The sequence below is a fragment of the Pelmatolapia mariae genome, linkage group LG7 (assembly GCF_036321145.2).
Source record: "Pelmatolapia mariae isolate MD_Pm_ZW linkage group LG7, Pm_UMD_F_2, whole genome shotgun sequence".
Taxonomy (NCBI): Eukaryota; Metazoa; Chordata; class Actinopteri; order Cichliformes; family Cichlidae; genus Pelmatolapia; species Pelmatolapia mariae.
In genome coordinates this window covers 32783996-32803145 of record NC_086233.1, presented here as the reverse complement: position 1 = coordinate 32803145, position 19150 = coordinate 32783996, and the positions used below count along the sequence as shown (strand labels likewise).

Below are 19150 nucleotides of genomic sequence, written 5' to 3'. Positions count from 1 at the left end.
CAGTACAAGGACACAAACATTTACATCTGTATATTAAAGAGGTATGGATAATAACGTGGCCCCACCATTCACATCATATAATTCCCAGAATAATCTTGAATACAACAAAAGCAACTTTTTGAAATGTTAGGCTTTCTTATTAAAGCTATTTTATTTTTAAGATCATGACTACATCCACTCACAAATGTCCCACTGTGGCCTTAGAAATGCTGGAGGTCCAAATAATAAAACATTAATGTTTTTAGGAGACAGTTGAGATTATAATTTGCATATTTTTGCTTGTCCTCAGTGAGGAAAAGAGCAAGTGGGCTCATAAAACCTCTAATCTCAGTGTAGTGGTTGCAGTCTAAAAATAAGGATTAATAAGGACTAATAAGTCTTGTGTTAACATCTAAAATTATGACATTTATAATATCTTTGTTAAAACACAGGTCAAAAATGTCCACAATTAGCTGTAAACTAGAATCTTTTGGTAGTATATGGACCTTCAGGCAACGTATTCATTTTAAGATTATTAATATAATTTGGGAAGTCACGTTAAGAGTCATTTAGCACTAACGGGTACAGATAAATGTACGTGTGAATAAATGTATTATAATTAAAAATATATTCACATCCAAGGGAAATATTTGAAGGGGCGGCATGCTCTTGCCAATAAGCTATAATCATAGCGTACTAATGAAAGTCAGGGCTTTATATCAGTGGGTTTGCAGAGCTCCTCTTATCAGTGTGTGAGGGGAAAAAATCTTTTAATTTTGAGTAGTGAGGATATGAGAGCTGAGTTCATTAGATATTACAATGGGACACTGACATAGATCTACGGGTTCAGCTGGGAGGGAGTTCAAAGTCGTCTTGCCTGGAGGATGCCACTGCACGTGGCAAACATTCTTTGCGCTTACTCAGTCAAAGTAGGGCACTGGCACAGGCTGGTATAGTGCAACCCCCCCACCCCCACAGCTTGGTAGAGTTGGCACATAGGCCTCTTAATCTGAATCTTAAGCGAGCGAGGCGGTGTAGAGAGCTGGCACCCTGAAGTCTAATCAAGCCTCTGATAGCTTTGAATAACAGGCACTAAAAACAGACCAACCAGGGAACTTTGGTAGTGATGCAATCAGGAAACAAAACTGGTTATGCATAGTCTGTCATTAATGGGTATTTCAAAAATTCTGCATGCAGTGTTCCCAAAACACACATTTCAAATATTAGAGCGAATTAATTATTAATTGCTCTCTTCCAGTGGTTCTAAAAAAATCATGGCTACAAAACTGTTTTTCAGTTATGCAACTTATGCCAGATGTGAAACACTGAACATCTTCACCTTAAAAGCAGCATTTCTGTCAAACCCATTCACCATGTGATTATCCTCTGCTCTGCAGAGATCAACAAGGGGTGATCACTGCAGTTTTAACTGGGGCCCAGACAGAGGTTTGAGTAAGGCCCCCTCCTGCAGGCTCCAGCTATGGTTAAGCCCAGGGCTAACAAGCCCCTGATTAAGATGTGATCCACACTCTGGGAGACAGCTCTCCTCAGCTCTGGCTCCTCTTTGACGACACAGTGATTGAGATTAATGGTGGCCTTGATCAATTTTAAGACTGTGCGATATACTGAGGACATAGTGGTACGTGCCAGGTCACAAATCTTATAGTGAGCTATCAGCTCCTAATGGGACATGAAGGACTTTGTAATAGCAGCATAGGAAATGATGCAATTTAACTTCAGTATGGGAATTATAAGAAATGTTAAAAAACTTGGTGAAGATGAACAAAATGAAGAACAATGGCGACTCTAAGTTATGCAGCAAGCAAATGTGGCTACACTGTCCTAAAGGCCAGTTTTGTGAAGGCTAGAGCTTGCTTCTTTTTCATTACCAATCCATGGCCTTAATAAACAAACTCTATTCAATGAACAAATTATGTTTCTCTCAGAACAATAACAAGAACTAAGTGAATGAAAGTGATTTAATAAAAGACCGATTTATTTTCTCGTGTTAGTCAATTTAACAGAAGGCCATTCTTCAGTGTGTGGAAGTCGTTGAGACTATTTTAGCTACGAGCTTTGGTTCTGCTGCACATTTATTTTATCTAGGCCACCTGTTCATTGCCAAGTAGCTCGAGTTTAATCTCAGTGTTGGTACCTCCCACGGCACCTACTAGCCCTCCAAAACCCTAGCTTCACATCACGTTCATATTTCTAGGGTTGAGTGCTCTTTAGGGTAGTGTAGCGTTCTTTGGTACAAATGTAATTATACAAAGCTTTAATGAAGTTTATGGAACTCAAACAATTTTTAAAGCTTATTTTAACAGGTAACAAGGAACAGTGTCAAATAAGGTACAATATGCTATTTTCCAATTACATTGCTATATTTCATCAGCCTGTTTGTGTTCAGTATCATGAAAAGGCAACCAGTCAAATTCTGTATGTATATAAAATAAAATATAGGGTGCTGTTATACAATAAATGAAAAAAAAAATGTCTATATCTATTTATGACCAAAATATCACCCCAACAATCACTAAATATCACAAAAACTATATTTGGACACAACAAAAGTTGGATACCTGAACATTTTTAATAACAAGCTTTTTATCTGAACCGTGAGAGGCCAATTGAAAGTGTTGTCATCTTCTTTAACCGAGATCGTGAAACCAAACTGCTAGTGACACACAAGTACACTGAAGCATCCATGCAGTCTTCTCACCCAGCCAGCTCTAATTAGTCTGTGATGTGATGATAAATACGCTCAATGCTTAACCACGGCTCTTAAGAAATTGCTGAAAACTGGTTACAATTCATTACTAGCAGTTTTTGACTTGGAATCTGTGCTTGAATGTTTGCATTCAAAAATCTGCCATTAATGCTGAAGCACACTGATGAATACTGTGTTGTTGTTGTTTGTTTTCCTTCTGTACAGATTTGAGAAAAACCTGATCACCTTCTTTTAGCTGATCCCTTTAGGGGTTGCCACAGCATATTATCTGCCTTCATTTCACCCTAACCATAGCATCCTCTTCTGTCATACCAACCCTCTCCGTGAATCGTCTATGCAGTTTAGCTCTTTTCCTCCTACCTGGCAGCTCCATATTCAACATTCTTTCCCCATTATCCCTCCACTGTACATGTCTGACCATCTCAGCCTTGTCTCTCTAACTTTGTCTCCTAACTGCTCAAGCAAACATTTTATGACTGGCTGCCCTGCCTGATGCTACCCTCCCCATTTAACTGGGCTTGTGAAGTACATAGGACTATGATTTTTCTTTTTCTTTTTGGGGGGGGAATGATATCAGATATAACATCAACAACTTTTATAAAGCTGATTACAGCGAGGGAAACAAGAAGAAGAAATCATCCTAGTGGTCAACCACAAAGTCTGCAGTGTGAATAGTTACCTTCCACTGAAAAATAATGATATTTCTATTCATTAAATGACCGTTTGGTAAGTTTCCCTCTGTGCCATTAGCATACCTGCAGGATGTAGCAGCCCACGCAAGGAAAAGGGAAAAGGTAGATAAATAAACAGGAGTCTGCGAGTGCAGGAAGAAACTTCATGTTTTTATTCTTTTAAGTGCCGGTGATATTGCCCTGCTGTGCTGGCCTCTTCTGACGCCATCGTGCATGTTATCTCACAGGAAATGCAATTTTGAGTAAATGTGCTCTGAGCCTTCACCCCCACCCTTGTGGAGCCCTGCGAGGCGAGTCAGGCAAGTGAGGAAACCTCCCAGCAAAGCAGAAGTGACAGGCTGTGGAACTAGCTAATATTCTCTGACACATGGCATTGGGACCCTCTCACCTCTACTCAACATATCCAGCACACAGCAAATGGAGGAGAACACAGAGCAAAAACCTCCACTAAAGAGCCTCATAGCATGGCCATGATTAGGCACTGCATGGATATCAGGGAGTCAGATTACTCCGGAAATGAGTTGGGGAATGTTGCAAATGAGTGCATCAACAAGAGGGCACTTAGATGCCCATTTAGTTTATAGAGCTTCCTCTGAGTGTACTTTTCCATTCTGCCTGGTTCTGACTGTTTAAGAATTGAGCATATAAACCAGTGACATTTTCAGCATGGCATTCAGACCAATACAAAAAAAAAGAAGCTTTTCATCTTTGGCACCAACGTGAGGCAAAAAAACGATACAAGCACATTGTTGTAAAGGTCACAGGGACTTACAAGCATAGATAACCAAATTTATTATGCAAAGCCAGGTCCTTAGGAATTGCCAAGATGAATGAAGAGAGCGTTGCTGTGTGAATCAAAATCCCCTGGTCACTGTTGTCTATCGCCATGGCGAGACAAGACACCACTGTGGCTCATAATGAGGATGGTCTACATGTCAATCATAGTGAGAAAGTCAAGGCTTCTGACGTAAAGGTTCCTCAAATCAAATGAATGGTCTTAAAATAACCCAGCATCTCTTTTGTGACAAATGTTGGTAATGGTAAATAGTAGCAATGAATCTATGTCATCAGGAAATCTGTATATAAATGGAACGAAGCAGAAGCAGAAGTTTAAAAACCATTTACCAAACAACATGCGGACTGTACAGTGCTGTGAAAAGGCATTTGTCCCCTCTCTGATTTCTTTTTTTAAACCTGAGTAAATAGAAAATGCAGTTTTTAATGATGATCTTATGTATCAAGGGGAAAAAATCTATCTCAAAGGTAAACCTAATAATTGGTTGTTTTTTGAGGGTTTTTTTTAGACATTTAGAGATGGACTTGCTGGGATGTTGCAGATCATTGTCCAGCTACATAACCCAAATGCTCTTGAACTGAAAGCCTCTCCTTAAGAATTTTCTGGTAGAGACAGAATTCCTGGTTCCATCAGCTTCACAAGTCATCCAGGTCCTGAAGCAGCAAAGCAGCCGCCTGCCATCACACACCACCATGTTGATACGATGTTCTTTTTATGAAATGCTGTGTTAGTTTTATGCCAGATGTAACAAGACGACATTACTTTTTCACAAAGGGCCAGGTAGATTTAGATATTTTTTTTCCTTGTTCCCTTAAATTAGTTTAATGATTTAAACATTTAAGTGTGACCATTACACAAAAAAATTAAAAAAAAAAAAAATCAGCAAGGGGGCAAATACACCTCCAACCTATCTTGGCAAAAGGGTGCCTCTCCCTGAGTCTGGTTCTGCCAGAGGTTTCTTCCGGTTAAAAGGGAGTTTTTCCTTCCCACTGTTGCCAAGTGCTTGCTCAAAAGGGTTCGTCTAATTGTTGGGGTTTTCTCTGTATTATTGCAGGGTCTTTACCCTACAAAATAAGGTCCTTCGCTTTGACTTGGTTTTATATAAATAAAATATGTTTATATAGTGATCCAGTTTAAATAACATTGAACTGAATTCAATTTTTACAGCACTGTATTTGCCCCTTTAATGCCATTCTGTTTGTTCAAAAGAGCAGAAATCTTAGTGTAGAGCAACATTTTATTTTAGTGTCATGGAGCTCTTTGCTTCAACACAACATTGTCCATCATACGCCATAGCGTGTACAGACAGGTTGATTTCTTCCCAGTCTTGTGTGAAATAAATTGACTCGCCTGTCCAATGTTCCATCCAACATTTTTACAATAAACTGTAATTCTGACTGTGAGACTTATCATCTTACAGTGACCAATGTTACAGGCACTTTAATGGGTAGGACAAGCCTGCAGGCATGTTCATAAAGATGTAGATTCTTCTTCTTCCAGTATATTATTATATAGTACATTATCCAGTATAGATACAGCATGTATACAGATGGAATATATATATATATATATATATATATATATATATATATAGATATAGATATAGATATATATAGATATAGATATATAGATATATAGATATAAATAAGAAACTTAAACCACATTTCCTCAATAAACAATACAATTGGTGTAACTACAGATGTTTCCAATGAGACTTCCCTTCCTGTACTTTCCTTTTTAAAACACCTCTACGTGCCTCCACAAACGTCTGATCATGTGACAACCCCCCCTTGTCCTTTAGTGACCTATGGCCAGATTAAGTTTTCCTACCATTGCTGAATCAGACCAGGGAGTAAGATGAGCTTAATGAGGATGGAGAAACAGTAAGACTGTGGATGCATGTATGAGGCTGAGGGAGACAGTATGTGCCTGTCTCTGTCTTTTAACAGGAATACAGTCCCTTATGTCAAACCAACTTCATGTTACATGGTCCCTTAAGGCTTAAAGAAGAGGCCTGAAAAAAGCCTATTACCTATGCAAACTGATGTCACCCAGAGAAGTGCTGTGAATGTTTTCGGTTAAAAGCATCAGAGAGGAGGGAAAAGTATCTGTGCTATCACTGTGCAGAGGAATAGAAAATGTACTTATGGATGCAGCGACAGGTAACACATGCGGTGCATTGTGTGACTCGCTTTTACGCCGTAATGGCTGTGTTATTCGCAAGAGCGCCACATCCATAGCACTGTATGGAATCATAAACGAGACCAGAAGCTATCATCATTACCATTAGCTATGAAGCAGTCACCTTAGCGGGGATCATTGCTCCCCTCAAGGATGCAAATTATCCACACGTTGCTCCACAGCTGGGCGAGATTGAGATCATCTGAGAGAAAATCCAGTTTGCCAATAACCCCCAGCTTTAACTGTTCACTGGGTTTCATAATCTCCACACTGCTGGAAACACCTTCTCATCAAGTCATTTCCGTATTAATTTGTAAAACATTATTTATTAAACCAAGTGAAACAATGAGATATTTTGCAACAGCTCTGAATACTGACTGAGACCTATTTGCAGAAACAGAGAAAATTATTTTTACTGCCCTTGGGAATTTGTTTATGATTTGCTTCAAACAGATATTCATTTATTAAGACATTTGTTAAATGTTTAGGCAGTTTTCAGCTCTGTTGTTTTTAAAAGTGAATATATGTGTATATATACATGTGTATGTGTATATATATATATATGTGTATATATATATATATATATATATATATATATATATATATATATATATATATATATATATATATATATATAGTCAGGTCCATAAATATTGGGACATCGACACAATTCTAACATTTTTGGCTCTATACACCACCACAATGGATTCCAAATGAAACGAACAAGACATGCTTTAACTGCAGACTGTCAGCTTTTATTTGAGGGTATTTACATCCAAATCAGGTGAACAGTATAGGAATTATGACAGTTTGTATATGTGCCTCCCACTTCTTAAGGGACCAAAAGTAATGGGACAATTGGCTTCTCAGCTGTTCCATGGCCAGGTGTGTGTTATTCCCTCATTACCCCAATTACAATGAACAAATAAAAGGTCCAGAGTTCATTTCAAGTGTGCTGTTTGCTTTTTGAACCTGTTGCTGTCAACTGCCAGGATGAGATCCAAAGAGTTGTCACTACCAGTGAAGCAAGCCATCATTAGGCTGAAAAAACAAAACAAACCCATCAGAGAGATAGCAAAAACATCAGACGTGGCCAAAACAACTGTTTAGAACATTCCCAAAAAGAAGGAACGCACTGGTGAGCTCAGCAACACCAAAAAACTAGGAAGACCACGGGACACAACTGTGGTGGATGACCAAAGAATCCTTTCCCTGGTGAAGAAAACACCCTTCACAACAGTTGGCCAGATCAAGAACACTCTCTAGGAGGCAGGTGTATGTGCGTCAGAGTCAACAATCAAGAGAAGACTCCACCAGTGTGAATACAGAGGGTTCACCACAAGATGTAAACCTTTGGTGAGCCCCAAAAACAGGCAGGCCAGATTAGAGTTTGCCAAACGACATCTGAAAAAGCCGTCGCAGTTCTGGAACAACATCCTATGGACAGATGAGACCAACATCAACTTGTACCAGAGTGATGGGAAGAGAAGAGTATGGAGAAGGAAAGGAACTGCTCATGATCCTAAGCATACCACCTCATCAGTGAAGCATTGTGGTGGAAGTGTCATGGCGTGGGCATGTATGGCTGCCAGTGGAACTGGTTCTCTTGTATTTATTGATGATGTGACTGCTGACAAAAGCAGCACAATGAATTCTGAAGTGTTTCGTGCAATATTATCTGCTCATATTCAGACAAATGCTTCAAAACTCATTGGACGGCGCTTCACAGTGCAGGTGGACAACGACCCAAAGCATACTGCAAAAGCAACCAAAGAGTTTTTGAAGGGAAAGAAGTGGACTGTTTTGCAATGGCCAAGTCAATCACCTGACCTGAATCCGATTGAGCATGTATTTCACTTGCTGAAGACAAAACTGAAGGGAAAATGCCCCAAGAACAAGCAGGAACTGAAGACTGTTGCAGTAGAGGCCTGGCAGAGCATCACCAGGGATGAAACCCGGCGTCTGGTGATGTCTATGTGTTCCAGACTTCAGGCTGTGATTGACTGTAAAGGATTTGCAACCAAGTATTAAAAAATGAATGTTTGATTTATGGTTCTTATTCTGTCCCATTACTTTTGGTCCCTCAAGAAGTGGGAGGCACATTTGCAAACTGTTGTAATTCCTACACCGTTCACCTGATTTGGATGTAAATACCCTCAAATAAAAGCTGACACTCTGCAGTTAAAGCATGTCTTGTTCGTTTCATTTGGAATCCATTGTGGTGGTGTATAGAGCCAAAAATGTTAGAATTGTGTCGATGTCCCAATATTTATGGACCTGACTGTATATATGGAGAGAGAGAGAGAGAGAGAGAGAGAGAGAGCAACCACCTCCTGAGCACCTGACAGTAGAAATCAGAGAACAGTTAATACGTGGGTAAAATAGACAGATGGTGGTCGAATAAGTGGAAAGACTAATATAAAGGAATATAATTTTGTCAAGGTAATGCAATCCTTTGAGTATACACTCTGATGGACAACAATGGTGTACATGCTCTCTCAGCTTTTTCATTAAACCGGTTCATTTTAATCGACTTCTCCCTTGAACACTAATCCCTTCAATCCACTGATTCGTGGATCCTCAACTTGATGCTGCTTCCTAAATTTGAAAGTAAAGGCAGAAAAATGCCACAGCCTCTAAACTATAAGTGGATTTTAAAATCCCATACACAGAACACAGAAAAGCACAGGATGTCTATGAACAAACACAACACAGCAATGTCTGGATACCAACCTTTCTTTGAAGTCGAGAAAGATCTTCCCCAGGCCACTTCCTCCACTGACCATGTTCATTTCAATGGCTCGCAAGAGAGCAAAGTGGACTTTGATCACATCCTAAAGGAAAAATAACAATAAAAAGAAAGTAGAATTTCATCATCACCCCCAGCCTGAAACATTGATACAAGGCTGGACGGATCCATGGTTTCATGTTGTTTATGATCCTACAATCCAAATGTTGTAGCTGAAATTGAGACTCATCAGACCAGACAACTTTTCCAGTCTTGTACTATAGAAAATTTAGTGAGGCTGTGCAAACTGTAGCTTTAGTACAGTAGCTGATCTTTTTTCAAGGTTCATTGTATTCGGAGGTGCTCTTCAGCATTCATTGGTTATTACGAGTGGCTATTTGAGTTACTGTTGCCTTCCTCAGCTTGAAGCAGCCTGGACATTCTCTTCTGACCTCTGGTATGAACAAGACGCTTTCTCACAGGCAACTGCTGCTCACTGGATATTTTCTCTTTTTCAGACTATTCTCTGTAAACCCTAGAGATGGTTGTGTGTGAAAAAAGCCCACCAAATAAGCAGTGTCTAAAATACCAAGACCAACCAGTCCAGCAGCTAATAGCCATACCACATTGAAAGTCCATTAAATCACCTTTCAGCCCCTGGTGCTCTACTTAAACTTCGGCAGGTCTTGACCGTGTCTACATGCCTTAATGTGCTGGGTTACTGCCATCTGAGTGGCTGATTAGATATTTGCATTAATGCTCTGTCTGATTTTCAGCTATTTGGTCCTGTGTGAAGCACTTCAAAGTGCAACCAGGATGAAAGGTGCAAATAAAGTTTAATTAACTGATACAAGAACTCATCTTGAAACATTTAGTACACATTGTTGCCCTCTCTATTAAACTCTAATTAGTTCAGATTGCTAAGTGAAGATATAGTTGAGAAGCTGTATTTTTAGATGATCACATTCCTTCTGAATGTGATCATCTTTGCTATTTAGGTTATGTTGCCTAAGTGCCAGAAAGCTGTGTGTCTATGTGGCTCTTCTATGTCCCAGAAAAAGAGAACAGAGGAGATCAGCAGTATAGACTTTTTTCACAAAGATGGCTAAACATTTATAGCATATTACAGTTATTTAATATATTTTATAACCCAAGATTATTCAACATTTCTTGTGAACAAGCAAGTAAAAATCCCTGCTACTTTATCACCACTTTCAAATCTCCATAAGCAATCTGAAGCTCTCAGACATAATGCATAAACCTGGGAGAAGCTGGGCAATGTAATTTCTAGCAAATAGTCATTGCTCATAGAGAATTTGATCGGGAATACTGTTACACACATTAAAACAAACACAATGAGTATTTACAGTTCAGGGCCAAATTGAACTATAAATACTCATTATAGGAGAGACTCAAATAAACTACAGCCGCTTTGTTTGTTACAGGTCAGCAAAACAGTGTGACTCATTAACATAATTTAATGTAACTCTGTACCACATGTGGTCCAGAGTGCGTGGTGGTATTTTACACCAATGAGGCATATTTTCTCGGCAGGAATGTTGACTGTTTTCTACTCTGGCCGTGACGAAAACACTGAGCAATGACAACACACTCAGCCCAAAGCAAAGCATGAATTTTCACAGCTTTGCACCCTTAATATACAGTAAATATAAACAATAGATCCCATCATTCTTTCAGCCATCCATACACATGTCGAGTTATTCGCTTGGTGTGAAACGCATCCAGGTGTGCCGCACTGGCATTATGTTGTCTTGTAGAGTGGTTACTCACCTCCAGGTTTACAAAGATAGCCTCCATGTCCTGTGGACTCAAGACTTGCCTCAGTGGGATCATGTAATTCTTGGAGGAAAAAAAAAGAAAAAAAAGAAAGAAAATCAGTGATTTTATTTTTTTTTTTAATTTTTGAATAGCCACAGATTTCCCTTTTACAAACAAACACTATAACTGCCATTTTCTCTCATGTCATGTGTGAACAGTTCACAGATCTGTGAAAATGACCTACAAAAATCTCAGAGTGTGTGTTGTAAAAAATCCTTTTGAGGGCTAAGTGTGCAATAAATACATACAGCTGTTGTTTACGAAGCCCACTTATGCTTAGAGAGGAAAAAAATATGCTTTTTATTTCTCTAACGCTGCTTTATGGTTGTCACATTTCATCATCATAATGATAACAAATAGATCAACTAAGAAGCAACGCAAAGATAACTGGGTTTATTAACCCCAACTCAATTAAGCTTAACGAGTCCTCTGATCATAAGAAGGTTATTTATTCTAATTTAGACTTGTGCTGGTCTGGTGTGGGAAACACAGGATGCACATTTAGTTTAATGAAATTAGCGGAGCGGATGATTTGTGGCGCTCCATGAAATCGTGAATGAAATCTGTCAACGCGGAAACTGATGCGATAGCAGCGCCGATCTCAGCGATGGTTTATTACTACACCGTGAAAGCTCAAACGTATGCGTGAGTTTGTGTGCATGTGTGAGGATCTGAGTCTTTGAGCACAGAAAATTTGTTGTTATAGACAGAATATTTGTTTTTGATTTTCTCGGTAAACGGTAATCATACTACACTGTTAGAAAAAACATCTTAAAAAAACAGTAATATTCCGGCAGCTGGGGCGCCAAAATAATACCATAAAATAACAGAAAATAACTTTCACATAAAAATACGGTTATTTTCAGTAATGACAATACAGTTTGTTGCCCTAATTTTACATGGGATTTTGCCTTTTTCATGTGCTTTTAAACATTAAATTAGGAACATTTTAATGTGATTAAACAATGAAATTACCTATAAACAAGGTCAATGAATGTGGCAATATGAATAATAATACTTAAATGTACAGAAATATACGGTTAACAGTTGGTTTAAATAATAATGGATTGCATGCCCTGGGACAGACTGACAGAGGCGAGGCTGCCATATCGCACCATCGGCCCCTCTGGCCATCACCAGTAGGCGGTAGGTAAAGTGTCTTGACCAAGGACACAACGACAGGGCTCGAACCGGCAACCTTCTGATTACAAGGCGAACTGCCAACTCTTGAGCCACGATCGCCCTAAATAGCAATAATAATAATTATTATTTGATGTAAAAAAAGTTTATGAGAATCATTTTATATATTTTTCCATAGCATTACATTTGAGTTTAACAGTTCAATCTTTCAAATAACGGACAAATATTTGCGAAATCATGATACATTTGTGAATGTATTTTAACAATCTAAATATGCATATGTACAGACAAATACATTTAAAAAACAAGAAAATTATGTTTTATTACATTACAGTGATTTTACGTTAATTTACATTTGAAATGTGAAATCACAGTCTCTTTATGTAAATTTAATGATATTCTAGAAGAACAGAACAAAACTGTAAAATACACAGTAAAATACTTTTATATTAGGATTTTTTTTTTACAGTGTACTTTGTAAAATGTTGTGTGTCCTGTGCTAAATCTCCTCCCTGCAACAGCAAACTTCACGGCTCATATTCAGAAGACACACCGAGACTTTAGTCCTGGATAACTGTGAGAATGTTTCAATGTCATTCTCTAATAAGCTAAAATGAATTGTGACCAATTGTGCTACAATTACATAAAAGTGAATGTTTTCAAGTCAAGGCTGTTTCTAGCTTTCTGTGTTACATCTGCTAAATATATATATTTTTTTAAATTAGTCAGACAGACAGACATGTACCACAAAGACACATTATACAGTAATGTGAAAAAGTCTTTAATCCATTTTTTTATATTTTGTTAGAAAAATCCAAAATAGGTGTAGTGATTTATTGAAACACACAAACATAAACAGAAATATAGAATATAGGGGAAAAACAAGGTTTGTACAATTCTGCTGAACTTGACAGCCAGTATTTGGTATGGCCAAATTTATAATTCAAGACAGACAGAACTCTCTTAGAAAAGCTTTCTTGTAATTCTTTTAGTCTTTAGGATGTTCTCAGGGCTTCTTGCAAGACATTGCAAAACGTGTCTTTCTCAGTTAGGCCTCCTGGCATTCTTTTGTTATTTATGTTTTCATTTATTTTTATTCTATTTTAACGTGGTTCTTTTTTGATATTGTTTATTAGTTTTTCTAGATTACTATTAACAAAATGCCTAAAGATATCATTTTAAACCAGTTTTTTGCCAAGTTGTCTGCTATGTGCAGACAGCAGTGGTTCTCGAGTTGGGTGTCTTTTTAATGCCTGAACTATTTTTTGCTTTAGTCATTTAAATGACTTAAATAACTATTCAAATTATTTTGAAAGTCAGTCTGCTACAAGGACTGTACTAAAAACATCACTGAAAAAAAAAGACAGCCACTGCCCAAGAAGAAACACTTGCAGAAAAACCTGAAGACCTGTTGCTGAAGACCAATAAAAAAAACAAACAAAACCCCCACACACACAAAAGAAACAAAATAGAAAAAATAGAAGAAAAAAAAGTCTGGCTCCCTGGAAAGAAAATGTAAAGAAATGAAGGTGACTCAAGATTTCTGCACAGCACTACAGACAATAAGAAAATAATGTGCAGGGGTAGGTGCAGAAAAATAAATATAACCTTCTAAAATGTTCTAGTGGAATAAGTGAATAAAATAAAAATAAAATAAAATATCATTTTTATTGTAGTATATTCCCTTTGTAGGCAGCAAAGTATTAATCAGTTTTTCTAAGCTCGATGTGAATAAGTCACAGCTAATGTTACAATGACCTGATATAATTACTGTGTTTAAATGTAATCACAGAGCAGGCAATCTTTGCAGCAGAGCCTTGTGAATAAATATAATCTGACGCTGCTCCCTTCTCTTTGCCAGAGATGATCATTACACTCTTTCATACAAATACTGTGTGGAGTAAGAACAATCACCTGTGATAAACTTCAACACACAAAGAATAAAACGCATTTAAGGTGGGTGGAGAAGCATGCATATAAACAAATTTTATGATTAATTATTTCAGAAATGTTTATTTTTCCCCGACACATATAGAGTATGTTCTCTCATATGTGATGTGTACCTAAAGGCTTAGGGATCAGTGTCATCCTTGGAAGCTGAGATAATAATAATCATATTGATCTACGTCCATGACATTTGTGTTCAAATATATATGACATTTCCATGCTGTGACCCTGCCCAAAGGTCTGAACCACCAACAAAGAAGTGACGAAGGAAAATTCAAGCATTGCATGGTTGTGCCAATGTGAAAATGCACGCTTATCAGAAACTCAAATAGAGCTGTATTCGTAAACTCACCTTCTCAATGTCCTCTAAAGTCTTGTAGTACTTTGCTTCAGTTTCCTGGATCTCCACTAAGCAGCAGTTTCTCTTGTCATCTTCTGTCATACCCATTTTCTGCAGTGAGAATCAGACAAAATAATCAGTGACGACAATCGCTTTGAACAGTTATATATTGCTAATTGTTTCAGTGATTATTTTTTACATGTTACTTAGAGTACATTAAAGGCTAAAATAACAGGGTCAGCATCACTAGTTGGCAATTTAAAGGACCACACAATGTTTTGATGTTTCAGTCAAATTCTGCAACACTTTCTTCAACCTGTGCTTGAAATATTTTTGGGAAATTTTTGTATAACACTACTGCTATAACAGCTGACTGTTGTTTTTATGAATTCCCAACTGTATGAAAAGCTATTAGCAGACTTATGACAAAGTGTTTGTGTCGTGTAATCCATCAAGGCTGTCGACTTGCGTTATCAGCAAGAGATAATGCAGTGCAGTCTTCCAATACAGCCACTTTTAGTCAATTTGCATGTAAACTCCTTTACTCTGCAAACATAATGAAATACTGACAAAATGAATTTAGACTTCATCTGACAGTTTACACAACTTATAGTCAGCTGTGCTTTCCTTTGCCAGGATGATCCACCCTTCATCATCAACATCTTTTTTTATGTAGCCTATGATTTTTCCACACTTAAGAAATTTTTTAAAAGCTGAGACAGTAGGAACAAATCTAACCCCCCCAAAAATCTAACACCCAATTATTGTTGTTTTTCTGTTAAAACAAGCAGAAATAAATGTAAAATTAGATGTTTTGATACATGCTCGATAATCCAGAGAAGTGATTCTGTTCAACTGCAGGCAGCTGAACAGAGTTTTCCCCACAGGTTTCCTCAACTTTACAAACAGTGGTTATGTAACTATTGTTCATAGGGTTGGGGAAACCTGCAGTCAGCTGAGACTGGATGAGTGATGAAAGCTATACATCCAGATGACCAGAATCATCCTTCTGGGAATGATTTTTTTTAAAGTATCTGATTAGGTCAAAGATAAATTTCTAAATATTTAGCACAGCTGGTGCCATGGCTAGAGATGGTGATGACACTGGCTATGACAGAAGGATGCAAAATAATGAGTTTTTGAGAGTCACTGTATGTGTGGGTTAGCTGGTTTAAGAAGACATGTGTAAAGAAATGTACATGAATCCAACTTTGTCAAGGCAAAACAATGCAAGCAGGCATGCTGTGATGGAGCCAGGTTAAGATGTGAAAAAGAGTTAAACTTCTACAGAGGGCCTGATGTCTCCATCTTCAAATGTGCATATATGTGCATGCTTTGTTGAAAGAACAGTATACTGTAAGTGAGAAACCCTGTTGATCATGGCGAAACACACCCACACACAGAGGCTTTGTTTCCATAGATTTTCTTTTTTTATGTTGTAGTATGATTATGAGCACCCTGAGGAATTAATATCTAAGCCATCTGGAGTAGATCTGGCTGTTGATAACCAGTGCTGGTAATACGAAAACTGGCACTAACAATGCAAAAATACAAGTCCAGTCCAGGCCTTAGGCCAGCACAGGATCAACCAATCCGAGAAGTAGGGTTCAAAGCCAGCAGGATATTGTTTATTTGCTTTAGTGTGGCAGCTGGCGATGCTAGCTGAAGTCAGTTAGCACTGCAGTCACAGAGCTGAAGTCACTAGCTCTGAGTCAGACTGAACCAGATGGGGTATCGTTCACCATCGGTCTAACGGTCAGTAACTTAATTGGCAGATCTTTCTCTTGGGATGCTAGGAGTTGGTTTTAAATAAGGTGGTGGAGGGAATTTGCTGACAGGGTGTTGTGAGTCACAAGCACAGTGGCACTCACCTGCATGTATCTGATCTGCAGCATGAGAAAAGCAAAGCAAGTCAGAAGTAAAAATTTGTCACTGATTATGAAAGAGACATCTGCTACAGTTGAGTTTAGAGACACGATGTCATGCAGATACCATACGACAATGACAAGGTCGACCACAGAAATAATCTAAAGCTAGTTAAAAGTGAGTGGGGGTGTTTCCTCTGGCACTATTAGTTCATTGCATTCCTGTAATGCAATTCGTTATGGTAAAATGAAATCATGCAAAAGAAAATTCTTCCAAAGAGTCGGGAGAGTTGCAGTGATTTAGTCATAGACCTTCACGTAGCACATTTGTACAGTATATTAAAAAAAAAACAACAAAAAACGCAATCAGTAATTGTGAAAAGAAAAAAAGTCCCTAATGATAAAACAGGGCAGAGTTCTCACCATGGGTTGTCGTACTTCCACTTTAATGATGTCCTCATAGATGTCATCCCCATCATCCTCGCATGGCACACAGTCATAGATGTCATCCTCACCCAAGTCATGTTCACTGGGGGAAAACACATGCACTTTAGATGAACAAGTCCATCTAACCACCAATCTTCAAAACCAAATGATAAACAGTCTTTTCTCACACTTCCACGTCAAACTTCTTTGAGTGCACAGAGCAGGTGAGCCAGCTTGTTATCCTTAACAAGCCCTGCCTGAAGGATACTAGTGATCCAGGCAAGGGAACACAGAACCTGGTGTTCACAAAGCTCCAATAAGTTATGAAGTGGCATCTCTCTTTAATGTATTTATGTTGCTTTGGCACCCAGCTAGCTCACTGACCTTTAATTAGGCAAGCAGCCAGCAGAGCACCGACAGTTACTGTGGAGAGGAGGATCTCCTGGGAAAGATTCTCATGCTCTGTGAGCCAAAACTGTGTCTCCCCCTGCTCCGTATAAGCAATTATTGTTTGGGAAACTTATTGAGGCGGCAGGGATCCCGCAGCAGGAAAACACTTTGGCAAAGGGCCCATGTCGATGCAGTTAATAAGAAGGGAGCTTTAAGTCGCAAAAGGGAAATAAATGATTAAATACTGTAAATAAATAAAGGTAGAGTTGCCTGCTAAATAACGGAGGGCAACTGTTTGAACTTGCTCGCTTGTTTAAACAAAATTCCATTTACCTAGGCTGTATTCAGACACAGGGAGCGTAATGTTCTTGTATTACAATAAGTTGCCATAGATTCAGCGAACTTCAATGGTGAAGCCCATTCTTTTATAATTAGTTTAGAGCATGATGAATAAGCTATTAATTACTGTACTTGATTCTGAAGGTTGGTTTGATCGTGATTTCTAAACAAATATATGGACATTTATTCATGGTGAACATGGGAAATATCACATGCATCTAAAAATATGTGTGTGTTATTAACTTTAATGGTGGTCTGACTCCCAAAAGGGATGCAAATTTAGTCACTAAAGGAAAAAAATATATCTTAATTGCTTCCACGCTCTGTGCTGACCTCCAGTTTCTGTGAGGGTTGACAACTAGGACACACAAATGTACCATCCACCTCCATCTTTTGTTATAATTCCCAACCTTCGCTGCCCTGAAATCCTCAGGAAAAGGACGCCTAAGGTTGAGGCTCAGCGAGCATCCGCTCTTTTTGAATGTCCTTGAGCAGAACACCAGCTCAGGGGATGCTGTTTTGTACTCTGACCTCTCTGAGTGAGAACAAGAAAGAAGAGGGTTTGCTCTTCTTGGATGAATGCTGCATCGTCCAAATGGATGTGCATGTGATCCCTAGCACATAAACCTGCCTGTTTGTGCATTCTTGAAGCACAAACCTAACTGCAGTCTGGCTAATGGGGGCCATAACCCGGCTGCCATTATACCAAAACAACCAGATCCGGACCACAAAATCCTATTTCCCCTTTAAGATCACTGAAATTGGTTATTTTGTTGAGCTTTCATAAGATTTATTAATTCATGCATATTTGAAAACGAGATTTTGTGGCACAGGTCTAAAAAAAAAGAAAAAAAAAGAAATCTTGTTTGTAGGTTGGTGGATTCCATCCACTGTGATGTGACCTTCTACACCTGCCATCAAGGCAATGGCATCCCTGCTTTCACTCAGTCTGAACAGACGAGCTGTCAGGGGAGGGGAAAAAAAGCGAAGTGAGAGAAATGCCCTCAATCAAACATGCAGCTTTACCGTAATGCTGATGCTCAGGTGCGTTTGAAGTTTTAATTGAGGTGACTTGGTTCACTATCAGCACTGCGCTCCATCTTTCTTCATTAAGTAAAAGTGTCTCATGTTGAATACTGAGAAGGCTGCGTGGGAGGACAATGGCCACCTGATGCTGTCCCTTCAGTATCTCCTCTCTGAACTTTGAGACTACAGCACTCTCCACAGACACAGATGAGCGGCATAAGAGAAAGGCTCTTTGGAAAGCAGGTAATTCACTTATTTTTTTGTTTAATTCCTCAGAAAGAGCTTTATATGAGGGAGGTCTAGTGTAGTGACATGAATGTTGCCAGTTAAGAGATCGAATAGAAAGTTTGTAATATCTGGTTAGTTTTTATCTATTAGAGAAAGTTTGGCTTACTGGAACATTTGTTAACATCTGTTAGCTTCTTCATCTCTCTTAGTTCTTCAGTTTGTCACTGATCATTTTTAGCAAGTCAGTTCAAAGTATATGCATGTTCTTATTAATGATTAATGAGTAATTACTGCATTACACTGATGCACCAGATGCGTAACTGATTATGAAAGCTAAACTTATTTCAATCCATATTCAAAGCATCATGCCATGTTTTACTAATATGTGTTTTACTTATATGCCAGCAGGTATACAATATATTTTATCTTGCTTGCATTTAGACAACCAATATTCATTATGACATTTTCCTTGTTGATTATAATAGATTGTTGCAAAATAGCATTGA

At 38.4% G+C, this 19150-nt stretch overlaps 1 protein-coding gene across 10 annotated transcripts in view; it reads right to left on the bottom strand.

Moving 5' to 3' along the window:
• The window catches only part of vav2 (vav 2 guanine nucleotide exchange factor), a 195574-nt gene that overhangs the window by 24645 nt on the left and 151779 nt on the right, over window positions 1-19150 (bottom strand). For 6 of the 10 annotated variants that reach the window (XM_063478847.1, XM_063478842.1, XM_063478844.1 and 3 more), the window contains exons 5-9: window positions 16659-16764; window positions 16242-16256; window positions 14383-14481; window positions 10896-10964; window positions 9110-9210 (exon numbers count right to left, since the gene is read on the bottom strand). In XM_063478847.1, the coding sequence (XP_063334917.1) occupies window positions 9110-9210; window positions 10896-10964; window positions 14383-14481; window positions 16242-16256; window positions 16659-16764 (390 nt within the window). The remainder of the gene's footprint in view (window positions 1-9109; window positions 9211-10895; window positions 10965-14382; window positions 14482-16241; window positions 16257-16658; window positions 16765-19150) is intronic. The other 4 variants (XM_063478845.1, XM_063478846.1, XM_063478849.1 and 1 more) reach the window with 1 other exon arrangement.